The following is a 12,432-nucleotide window of genomic DNA, read 5'->3' on the forward strand; positions in this document are numbered from 1 at the left end:
AAGTCACTAATGTCTATAATCAAAAATTTATGATTTTAGAAGTATCACTATTCTTATACTAAGCTTGTAGTTTGACCTTGAAGTTTAAATAATGTAAATGTTACCATGTTGGGAACAATTTTGTTTTTAGGTTCAAGGTGTGAACAAGTTGTCTGAAGAAGATCTGACTGATAACCCGTTAGCACAGGCACAGCAGTCTTCACCCACCACTGAGCAGTCAGCCAATTATAGTGCAGCACCTCATCAACACCAGTCGGCTGCAGCCGCTCAGGTAATACGAGGTTTCGTCGTTCGAGTCCATGTATAACACGTGAAATAACTCAATCTGTGTTGTGTAAGATTATATGGCTCCTCTCAAAATAACTGATTTAGCAAGATCAATTGGATTCGATCTTCCAAGGCCTTAGGAAGAATCACCCTGTTAATAAACTTTCGATAAACAGAGCGGGGACATCTCCGACTACACTATGTGGCCGATCGTTCAGGTAGTCTAAAGATCTGCAGAAAATGCTATAATGATTGGGAGCATGGGTAGTTTTTGTGAGTCGACTGGACACCGGATTTGACAATTTCACACCAGCTTCAAGTTTAATGACATTTTAGGTGACACAAACGGTGAACGTGAATGGGCAACTGTACCCAGTGTTCCCTGTGCCCAACACTGCCCAGTATGTGTATGATGCGAATAGTGGCTACTACTACGATCATCAGACAATGCTTTATTACGATGCGAACACTCGGGTCAGTATTATTGCTGTATAACTTTGCATGAGTTATTTAAGAGGGCTAATATATCAAAAATCGAGTTGTCTTGATGTAAAGTTGGTATTGTCTCCCAGTGAAGAACATGGCCTTGTTTATTGTTCATAGGTGAGGGTTTTGAAACCCTACTTGAATGAAACTGATTTGGTAGAAATTCAATATGAAACAATGTTTCTCACACACAAGGCTCAGGCATATACAACGAAATGTTTATCTGCATTGAAATATTCTTCAATCAAATATCCTTTAATCAAATATCAAAAATATTCAAATTGTACAAATTTTAGTATTACTACAATTCGACGACACAGCAATTTCTGTACTGGGACTCGAACTACTCCACTTATCTGCCCCTCCCAGCCGACAAACAACAACAGAAAACATCAGTAGCGGCAAGTAATTCGACGTCCACAACTGCTACTAGTCAAGAACAAACGCCAACCAAGGAAGGTTTGACGAGTGACGCTAGCAGAGGCAGTGTGAGTTTTACAATTGGTGGTAAAACAACTGTGGAACCGAACAAGAAGATGGATAAAAACACTATGGCTAAAAAGGTGCGATATTTACTGACAATAAAGACTTTATCTGTGCTGGGCCCATTATAAAAACATAGCTGGACAAGTCCTGAATTACGATCCGAATAATCGAATGCAAAATTTCAGTTGACTCGACCAGCAGACCAATTGAACACTACGAGCCTAGTGGACAAAAGAATAGTTTCCATATGTAGTCTCAATTCATATTAGCATTTAAATTAAAGATACTTTAGGCGTTTAACAGCCGCCGTCCGCCTCTCAAAGGCTTTTATTTAGGCGCTCTTTTTTACAATCCTAATGATTTAGACTGTATTGGTGCTGTCCGTATTTAAGAGCTGTTACACTTTAGTAAAGACTTACACTTTAGTTAGGTAGAGTAGTAAATTGAGCTAAAAAGCGAATAGTTTAGTTGAAGCATTTTTTTTTCAAATTAACTTTAAGTGAGATGTCGCTTACTTTAGAGTGAGAATTCGGTATTTGAACAAATTTGGCTTTCGAAAGCTGTTTTTTCGAGTGCGGCAATTTGAGTTCTATTATCTCTTTTTTTTCCTTCTGACTTCTTAAACATGCATTTTATGACGAGAAGTTTCTTTTTCGAGCAGTGTCTTTTAATTGCTCTCAAAAGAAGTTTGTAGCAATTATATTAGTCCTGTTGGTCTTTTTTATGCGATTTTTCGCTAGACCGATTTTTCGTCTGACGCATTTGAATTTTCGTCCTCAAAAACGGGATAAACAGGTAGCGCCCAGCGCGCATTAAGTTCCCTTAGAGCCTTTCAGCTCACTATTCTCAAAGTATGCGATTCACAGAAACTGTTTTGGATACTCATGGTGTGAAGGGCGGTTTTTAGAGGTTGAGCCACACCGCCCCGACATCAGTCACCCCAATCCACTGCTGTACCGCCCTCCCCCCGCTGCGTTCACCTCACACACCTTCAATTAAGCTAAAGCTAGCCTCACCAAAGCGTAGCTACTGACGAAGCCAACCGCTCGTCCTTCGTTTGATAGCCGTTTATGTTTACTCTTTTTGAGACTGCAGATCTATAAAGCTATTGCGGCTATTTTCTGGTAATCTGACAGCTATATTATCATTTAGTGTTATGTTTTAGTCCCATTAACGACTGGTCTCATAGGCTCTCTGTGAGGCAGTAGTTAATGAGCTGAGCTTATAGATAGTGTTTTTATGACTTTGACTCTATTTGTTATCGAAAGCTATTTGCAAATTTTTGCTTTTGTCATTGTGCTTTTTATGCTTGTGTTTTTACATGCCATATCACTCATTCTGATTGATCATCAGATCAATCATTGGGTGATAGTGTGGCTTGAATAATCGAATTAATTGTTTCAGCTTATAGCTAATGCTTTCTGTGATGTTGAAACAATTTGTTTGAAAAAAATAATGCAAGTTTTTGCTTACTTCTTATTGATAATTTTGCCCTGTAATTTATTCTCATTATTGAAAATAGTCAACAGTGCTAAAGACAGTTGATAGATGAATTAACGATTTTTTATGCTTTTATTAAACGTATTTGCACGTAGTTTTGTTTTTCGTTTTTGACACCTCTAGTTTTTCAAAAACGTTTTTTTTTTCGCTAAATTTCTGTTTTTGCCCATTTTTCATTTTATTTGAAGTTTGTTGTGATGTTTCTTTCCAAGAAAGCAAAGAGACAATTTTCAGATTAAAAGTTGGTTTATTGATTTTATACTCAACTGTTTTTTTTAAATGAAATTTTTAATTTGTATTATGGTTTTTTTTGTGCATTTAGCATTAGGTACGTCGTAGACTATCACAGTTTGACGTTCCTTGACAATTTTGATTTTGTGGTACTTCGACAAGTTCAATGCTCTGGACTGTGATTCAGGACTTGTTACATGTTTATTGAATTTGTTTTACCTTTTTCAATCATGCTTTTTGGCCTTACATTGGTCAAGGCTTCGTTTGATTTCTGATTTACTTCAATCGTTGTTTTAACTAACTAGACTTTAGAATCCAATCAGTTCACTTGCACAAATACGTTTGAGTTCAAAAAGCGAGTTTTAAAAGAACTGAGATTAACCAAAAAAAACCGGGCGCGAAGACTTAATGTGTAAGGACTTGATTCATCAGAGTTTAAACTAAGAATCGATGCTCCCTTGAGTAACCTGCTAATTTGTATCAGTGTGAAGCTTTAAGCTTACCTCATTTTTAGACACTGAGATTGCCATCCTCATCGATGCTTATGAAGTTGAGAATCAAATCCAAAATTTTTTGACAGAAAAATTAGGCAATCCTCAGGTTTTCCCTTTTTCGCGAGACTGTTTCAAGAGACGGCCAGATAAGACACAACATTAAAATCTGATAACAGTATTATACACTAATTACGACCAAAACTGCAGGCTTTTGTAACACTTGGAGACACAAATTCAAAACTGCATCAGATGAAACCTAAACTAAACATCTAAAGATATTGAACCCCCCTATTTAATGAGACCAAGTGACAAGCGCTAAGTAAAAAATGCATTTCCATATATGAAAACAATTAGTTTGAAACAGCATAAAAGCTTAGCTATCAATTGAAGTTGTTAAATAGCTTCATCTATGCCTCAATGGAGAGCTATTGAGACCTGTCTTTATCCAGAATATATGACTATAAAAAGAGTTTCAAATAAGTTTTTAAAAATCAACTTAATGTTTCTAGAAAGCGGCGTCGAAGCTGATAAGGTGTTAGGGTATTCACTAGAGCTTTGAAATTTAATCGCTTATTCCCTAATGCCCTTGGGAACTGTCATTAATGTAATAATTTGACGAGAAAACAAAGTGTGAAACTATCCACAAATCAGATTTTGTAAAAAAAAAACTCGTGGTATGAAAGCCATAAAATCATAATTATACAACTGCTAGTAGGATTAAATTTCAATCCATTAGAAAAAGAATGTGTTGTGTCTTCACTGAAACAAAGCTACAAGGTCACAGGGATAAGATAAAAGGGACAAAATTCAAAAATTGATATATTAAACAAGATATTTTAACTTAATATATGCAAAGTCGTAAGAGCTATGAGGTATCTACTGAAACTATCATATAGGCTTGCCTATTCCACTTAGGGAAGTCTATTGTGTCTTTAAAAGCCAAGATTATGTCATGAGACTTCAAAAAACAACAAATACAGGCAAACGGATTAATTCAATTAAAGTGTATGAAAACTTTTTGTCAAGCCATAGAAACCATGAGCTTTCTTTTGAAATGTGATTAAATGTTCATTAGACCTCATTTGCACCTAAATCGGACCTTCATTTATTTGAGCGTGGATCCAATTTTATTCTGTAGCATTAAGAAATATGAAAAAAAAAGGACAGCGCCACATTATATAGTTTTTTTAATCTACGATGAGATCAAAACCAGCCTTGCTATTGCTGGGCGTCCGTTGAAAACACGTAGTTTATCTAAGTTTTAGCGGAATAGATAATTTGCCAAAAAAGATTCATCAGAAATAAATGAGGTCTTTTGGCTAATTATCGAGTTAAATGAGCGAAAAGTTGGTAAAGTTTAATTTATAGTACACTCATAAGAAGAGAAAGTAACAGTTGCACATTTTGGCGCCAACAAAGATTGTTTCAAAAGTTTCTTTAATCTCTACATCGAGCAAATTTAGCATGCGCTAAAAAGCATATTTGGTGCCATTTTTGATGGAAAATTGTTTTTTTTATTCAAAAGAGTTGGAACAAACAGTTAACAACCCTCGTCTATCTTCTCAAGTAAAGCCAATAATACTATCGTTAACAATTTTGACAGATTTTAGCAAAATTGGCGAAAACTTGCGCAAAAATTACGCGAAATATGATTTCGCGTAATCATTATATCTCCATTATACCATCACATTATACCTCCATAACTCCCCGGGAAGATGAAATTCAAAAACAATGGTTAAATGATTTATTCTACGCTGAAGGGGCTTGATAATGATACCTGTCACAACCCTCTTCGATGAATATATCAATCGGCCAAAAAAGCAGTTGAGCACCCCCCCCCCCCCCCTCTCTCTCTCTCTCTCTCACTAAAGTGTGGTCTGAACAATGAATTGCTCTGATAATGACAAAATTTGTAGTACATTTACTCTATTTCTGTTGAAAGATCTATGAGAATCGAGTTGACGTTAAATTTGTTATTATATCATTGAGAGCATTAAGTTTTCACGTATAAAAAGCCATGCTTTTGATAATAGAGCCGCATAATTGTCAAGTGTTTGAGATTTTATTGATTTTGATTTATAATGGTCATAGCTGAGAGTCTAACAGAATAACTTGTAGGTCAGAGAGGACATGGAACGGTGGACTAAAAGTGTGAACCAACTGAAACGGGCCGAAAACAATCGAATATTCCCGGTTGGAGCTCCACATCCGAACCCTTCCGCAGAATCAACAGCACCGGGAACTGCAGGTGGTCCTGTTGGAAGCTCCCTGTCCAACTCTGAAAGCTCAGAATCATGGGGTGCTGCATCGCATGGTCACGGTGCTAAAGACATAGCGTTTGCGACATTGGAGAGGAGAAATATGTTAGAAGTGGGCGGAGATAGACCGACTAGCAGCAATGGAAATGAATCGGAGGTATGATAAGCAAGGCAGTACTTAAAATAATGGGTTTACAAGGCTAGAAGAACCTACGTATCAATAATTTAGGTTGATATTGATTGCTTGGTTGCTGTAATGACTCTTTTACGTTTCTTCGAACTTGGAAACTTTTTTTGTATTTGAAACACTCAAAATAATCCGAGCCGCTACAGACTTGGCGTCCACGCATATGAAAGTTTTTCTGATTATCTACCCTGAATTATTTCCTGGTCAACACAAGTATTCCTGAGTTATTTCCTGGTGCACCTATTTCGAAAATTGTTTTTTTTTCTTATTACGCAATTTTCACTTGTTTCAGTTCAAACGTGTTTTGCTTGACACCAAACCAGCGACAGCGTTGAATCCAATTGGAACTTTCGGTCACAACAATTTAGCAAGCTCTGAGCAACCTGATGGTCAAACTCAAATGACTTCTGCTCAATTCTACTCTGTCTCGTCCGCAAACTCTTCCAGCAGTAACTACAACCAGCCACCGGTGATAACTGAGCCAAAAGCAACTGTTGCCTCCGAGGAAGTTCGTTTAACTGATTGGGTCAAGATGGCATGCCTTCTCTGTAAACGACAGTTCAAAGATCGAGAGGCACTTGTGAAGCACCAGAGAATGTCCGATATGCATAAGGTTAATATAGAAATCAACTTTCGAACATAATGTAGCATGATGTACTCCTCTGAGGTCTAAATGTTTGTTTTCTAACCGTTCTAATATAAGAGTGTTTTGATATTTCTAGGGCATTTCACTAGGTAGATAATATAGAAATATTTTTTTCAGCAACCATTTCTTTCGTTGAACTTCTGCCTTATTTCATTCACTCGTTCACTTTTTCAAATGAATGTTTCTTTACCAATTAGAACTAACACGTAAGTTCGGTGGTTACATTACAATATTCCAAATACCAGAGTAAACTAATGTAAAAAAAATTGCCAAATGTTTTTAGAAAGCTACATAGTTGACAGTCAGGACTTTTCAAGTTATTATAGGTGCGAAGCTGTAAGCTGAGCGGAGCCATATTGCGGTGCTCTTGGTTTTTTTGTTTTGTCGTCTGATGCTCTTTTTCGTTTTACATTTGTTGACACAGCAAAGCTGAAAAAGTCAAATTTTCTGAATGACTTTTTCCTCTCACTAACGGCGTTTGCGCGCGTGACGTCATTTCTCACTCTCTTTAGCAAAACTTCTTTGCGTGATTAGATTTTGATCATAAGTGACTTACCTCACTCAATAAAATGACTTTTGCACTTTAAAACTTAAGTTTATACGTGCAGTAAAAGTCCCTAATAAGGGGCTTCTGCGGGATGAATTTTAACAAGCTTTATTAATTTATCGCTGAATGTTTTTTACCTAGCTTCTTGAGCGGCGTCGATTTTTTTCAATTTAGATCTGTCTCTGTTTCTATCTCTGTTATACGGCACGGAGGTCTATTCTTTCGCAGCTATTCCGGCAATCTGCCGGCTATGTTTTCTTTTAAGTACATTCAAGTTTTTAACCCCTTGCACTCAATTATCTGTTTTTTTGTCTAAACCAATCATGATTATTAATAGCCGCAAAGCGATAGCAGCTATTTTTGGGGACATTGTCAATTTTTTACAATCAAAGAATTGGATTGTATTCGTGCTCTGTCTTTTAGTAAGATGTTTTCAAACCTTTTTTCATGACTTTGAGCATTCAAAACGGGATAAACATGTAAAGCTCGGCTAGCATCAAGTCTCATTAGAGGCCCCTCACCGCTTTTAGTAGTCTTTCTAGAGCTTAGAGTGGTGAAGCTAGTTGGAAGGCCGTATTTCAATGTTGACAGGTCATTTTTAGGAGTTTTAGAGCCCAAAATGTTGAAATTTTTTGCGTTTTTTTCGTCAATTTTCGAATTTTTTGTTAGAACAGTCTTAACATGAGTTTTATAGAAGTTGATAAAGATCTTTTGCAGGATATAATTACTCTTTATGACCATTTTAGGAGCCATACATTTAGGAGCCATGTTTTGTACTCCAAACATAAACACGCAAATTTATTTAAATTTTTAAAATTTTTAAGTTTTCTGAAAATGTTTGTCATTTATTCAGCCCTAGTTGTCAAGGAACCTCCTCGAGGGTTTTAATAATAGTTTTCTGCATAGTTTTGAGTGGGAATGGAATGGTTTTCATTATTTTAATATCTATTTTTTAATAAAAATTGCATTTTTCGAATTTGTGAACCTTTATTGTCTTTATTATTAATAGCCGCACAGCGGTAGCTGAGGCTATAATCGGCCTTCTCTTGGTTTTTTATTTCGTTGTCAAAATTTTTATTACGGGCATATGACGCCACAATTATTTTAAATCTGCTCTTTATTCGTGCCTGCAATTTCAACTGAATTGCGTGTGTGACTTCATTCTTCACTCTTACTGGAGCGAGTTTTTTGTTGATTCGCGTGCTTAATTTCTTGGTCACCCATGACTTACCTTGCTCTCAAAAATGAGTTCCTGACTCTGATACTGACCTTTTACTTTAATTCAATGAGATAAGGTTAAGTGAATGTGCCACTCTGAAGGTTATTTGAGAGCAGCTAATAGACGCAGCAATAGTTATACAGATTCTTAATTAAAATATATCTTGGCCTTTAATTAAAAGTGTCTATTAGGTCTGTTTATTTTACTATCTTCTTGACACTGCAGATTTACAAAGCTATTGTTGCTATTTTCCGGCTATCTGCCAGCTCTCTTTTAAGTTTATACAGCCACAGGAGCCAGAAAATTTTATTGACCATGGAATGGTTTTCAACATTTTTATATCAAATTTTCAACTTCAAGAGCCAAGAAACCTTCTCTAGAGTTTGATAATAGTTTATTGCATAGCTTCTAGTGGCAATGAACTAGTTTTCTTTTTTAATATCACGAGTTCTAGCAGTTTTTTTTTTATAAAACTTGCATTTTTTGATAAGATTTGTAAAGTATTTCTGAAAATTATTATCATGTTCCAAATTTATTGATCATTATGTAGTAGATACTCTCTAGACAATAAAATGGTTGTGAAGATATAAATATCACAAATTTTAGCAAGATTTTTTAAAAATTTGCAATTGTTTTCAATTTTTTTTTGAAAATTTTGTCTTCTGAGTTGAACGATCTTTACTGGCCAAAGATTTTTTCAAGTTTTGCAGATGGGTTACATGACAGAACTGCAGAGACAAAAAATGTTTTTGAGCATTTTGAAAATTTTAGAAACTTTCTTTTAATTTTGAACTCGTCAGTTTTTTTGAAGCATTTGTCATATTTCTCTTCCCGATATTTATATACCTTTAGTGGATAGTTAATCTCTTTCAAGGCTTGTGCGTGAGTTAATGAGTGTGTTGACTTATATCATATTTGGACTTCAGGGTAAAAGCTTCAAGAGTTTTCGCAATGATTATTTTGGTTAGTTAATTTGATTATTTTAGTTTCTCGACTTTTGAAATTGTCTTTTTGGCTTGGATTTTTCAACTGATCTGCTGGTCAGGGACGTTAGTTCTAAGTTTTTCTTTCAATTCTTTTGATTGGATTTCAGGACTTGTCCTGCTGTGTTTTTTTTAATTCGTCTCCATTGATGATTCTTGCGACCATTTACTTTTTAAATATTAGTGACTTCTACTGCTTTGCAATTAAAAGTTGTGTGTGTGATGTTATTTGTTGTTTTTGGGTCAATTGCATGACTTACCTCACTTAAAAAAATGACTTCTGAAGTCATCTAATGAACTTAAATTTATGAACATTGACTAATTCTTGAGTATAAGAGTCTTGAGTTTATGACTTCGAATATTAATTTTGAAAAAGCTCTATTAGGGTTTTGCCTTTATAGAGCGTATGTGTGTCATAAGATTGACAGTTCGAATCTAACCCAAAAAGTGTAGTGGTCTATTAAAGGACTGGTGGTCAATGTGTCTATTCTATTTTTTGCTTCAATTCCATGGAAGGTCACAAGCGTCTATTTCGGCTATTTTGCGGCAATCTGCCGGCTTCGTTCGTTCAATTATTATAGTAATAATGTTTTGGCTTCCTAATCAAACAGTTCTTAGATATCACATACATTGTGAGGCATCTGAAAACGGATCATCTGATGGTCTAGTGGTGTTCTCATTAACTTCTGTTTAGCTTCAATGTACATTTTTGTGCTCAAAAAATAAACTTCTTTTGCAATACTTGATAACAGAAATTGGACAATATATTATTAATAGCCGCACAGCGATAGCTGGGGCTATTATTGGCCTTCTCTTGGTTTTTTACAATTCAAAGAATTTGAATTGTATTGGTGCGCTGTGTTTTTTTTTAAGATGTGTTCACACATTTTTCAATGACTTTGATCTTTCAAAACGGGATAAACAGGTAAAGCCCAGCGGGCATTAAGTTTCATTAGAGGCCCAAAGTGGGCTTTAGTAGTCCTTCAAGTGCGTATAGTGGTGCAGCTGCTGGGATGGCCTTAATTTAAGGTTAAAAGGTCATTTTTAGGAGTTTTTCGACTCAAAATGGTGCAATTTTTCATGTTTTTTGTGATTTTTTTGAGATTTTTGTTTGATTAGTCTTAGGTTGAAGTTTTTAAAAGCTAATGAAGGCCTTTTGCGAGACAAAATTGCTTGTTATGACCATTTTATGAGCTATATGTCGTGGTACTACAAACACAAACACACTGAAGCATTTTGAAAATTTTAGAAACTTTCTTTTAATTTTGAACTCGTCAGTTTTTTTGAAGCATTTGTCATATTTCTCTTCCCGATATTTATATACCTTTAGTGGATAGTTAATCTCTTTCAAGGCTTGTGCGTGAGTTAATGAGTGTGTTGACTTATATCATATTTGGACTTCAGGGTAAAAGCTTCAAGAGTTTTCGCAATGATTATTTTGGTTAGTTAATTTGATTATTTTAGTTTCTCGACTTTTGAAATTGTCTTTTTGGCTTGGATTTTTCAACTGATCTGCTGGTCAGGGACGTTAGTTCTAAGTTTTTCTTTCAATTCTTTTGATTGGATTTCAGGACTTGTCCTGCTGTGTTTTTTTTAATTCGTCTCCATTGATGATTCTTGCGACCATTTACTTTTTAAATATTAGTGACTTCTACTGCTTTGCAATTAAAAGTTGTGTGTGTGATGTTATTTGTTGTTTTTGGGTCAATTGCATGACTTACCTCACTTAAAAAAATGACTTCTGAAGTCATCTAATGAACTTAAATTTATGAACATTGACTAATTAAAGATCAATAGTGTGCATCTAAGTAGTGCCAAACGTATATGCTCTAATTCTTGAGTATAAGAGTCTTGAGTTTATGACTTCGAATATTAATTTTGAAAAAGCTCTATTAGGGTTTTGCCTTTATAGAGCGTATGTGTGTCATAAGATTGACAGTTCGAATCTAACCCAAAAAGTGTAGTGGTCTATTAAAGGACTGGTGGTCAATGTGTCTATCCTATTTTTTGCTTCAATTCCATGGAAGGTCACAAGCGTCTATTTCGGCTATTTTGCGGCAATCTGCCGGCTTCGTTCGTTCAATTATTATAGTAATAATGTTTTGGCTTCCTAATCAAACAGTTCTTAGATATCACATACATTGTGAGGCATCTGAAAACGGATCATCTGATGGTCTAGTGGTGTTCTCATTAACTTCTGTTTAGCTTCAATGTACATTTTTGTGCTCAAAAAATAAACTTCTTTTGCAATACTTGATAACAGAAATTGGACAATATATTATTATTAATAGCCGCACAGCGATAGCTGGGGCTATTATTGGCCTTCTCTTGATTTTTTACAATTCAAAGAATTTGAATTGTATTGGTGCGCTGTGTTTTTTTTTTTAAGATGTGTTCACGCATTTTTCAATGACTTTGATCTTTCAAAACGGGATAAACAGGTAAAGCCCAGCGGGCATTAAGTTTCATTAGAGGCCCAAAGTGGGCTTTAGTAGTCCTTCAAGTGCGTATAGTGGTGCAGCTGCTGGGATGGCCTTAATTTAAGGTTAAAAGGTCATTTTTAGGAGTTTTTCGACTCAAAATGGTGCAATTTTTCATGTTTTTTGTGATTTTTTTGAGATTTTTGTTTGATTAGTCTTAGGTTGAAGTTTTTGAAAGCTGATGAAGGCCTTTTGCGAGACAAAATTGCTTGTTATGACCATTTTATGAGCTATATGTCGTGGTACTACAAACACAAACACACAAAATGATACCAAATTTTGCAATTTTTTTCAGGTTTTTTGAAAATTTTTGATATTTTTTGAGTTTTTTTAGCCCTAGGTGTCTCGAAACCTCCTCTAGGGTTTGTTAAAGGCTTTGATGATAGATTACTGCATAGTTTGTAGTGGTAATCGAACGGTTTTCAACTTTTTGACAGCATGAATTTTAGCATTTTTTGACAAAAGTTGCAAATTTTTCAATTTTTTTTGACGTATTTTTTGTCATCATTCAAGTTATTTGAGTCCCAGGGGCAAGAAAACCTCATTTTGGGTTTGATAATAAAACTGACAAATTTTTAGTTGCCATGCAATAGTTTTCAACTTTTGAATATCGCAAATTTTAGCAAATTTTTTGAACAAATTTGCATT

General features: G+C 35.2%; 2 protein-coding genes across 3 annotated transcripts in view; both read left to right on the top strand.

Annotated features, from left to right (window-relative positions):
- Positions 1 to 12,432, top strand: part of LOC142337879 (importin subunit alpha-3-like) — a 249,192-nt gene that overhangs the window by 157,129 nt on the left and 79,631 nt on the right. The window lies entirely within an intron of this gene.
- LOC142337878 (RNA-binding protein 5-like) overlaps positions 1 to 12,432 on the top strand; it is a 39,957-nt gene that overhangs the window by 17,653 nt on the left and 9,872 nt on the right. Inside the window, exons 13-17 of the mRNA XM_075387486.1 lie at positions 131 to 271; positions 604 to 741; positions 1,050 to 1,316; positions 5,583 to 5,879; positions 6,202 to 6,522. Of these exons, the coding sequence (XP_075243601.1) occupies positions 131 to 271; positions 604 to 741; positions 1,050 to 1,316; positions 5,583 to 5,879; positions 6,202 to 6,522 (1,164 nt within the window). The remainder of the gene's footprint in view (positions 1 to 130; positions 272 to 603; positions 742 to 1,049; positions 1,317 to 5,582; positions 5,880 to 6,201; positions 6,523 to 12,432) is intronic.

This window comes from Convolutriloba macropyga, chromosome 4 (assembly GCF_964194025.1).
Source record: "Convolutriloba macropyga chromosome 4, txConMacr16.3, whole genome shotgun sequence".
Taxonomy (NCBI): Eukaryota; Metazoa; Xenacoelomorpha; order Acoela; family Convolutidae; genus Convolutriloba; species Convolutriloba macropyga.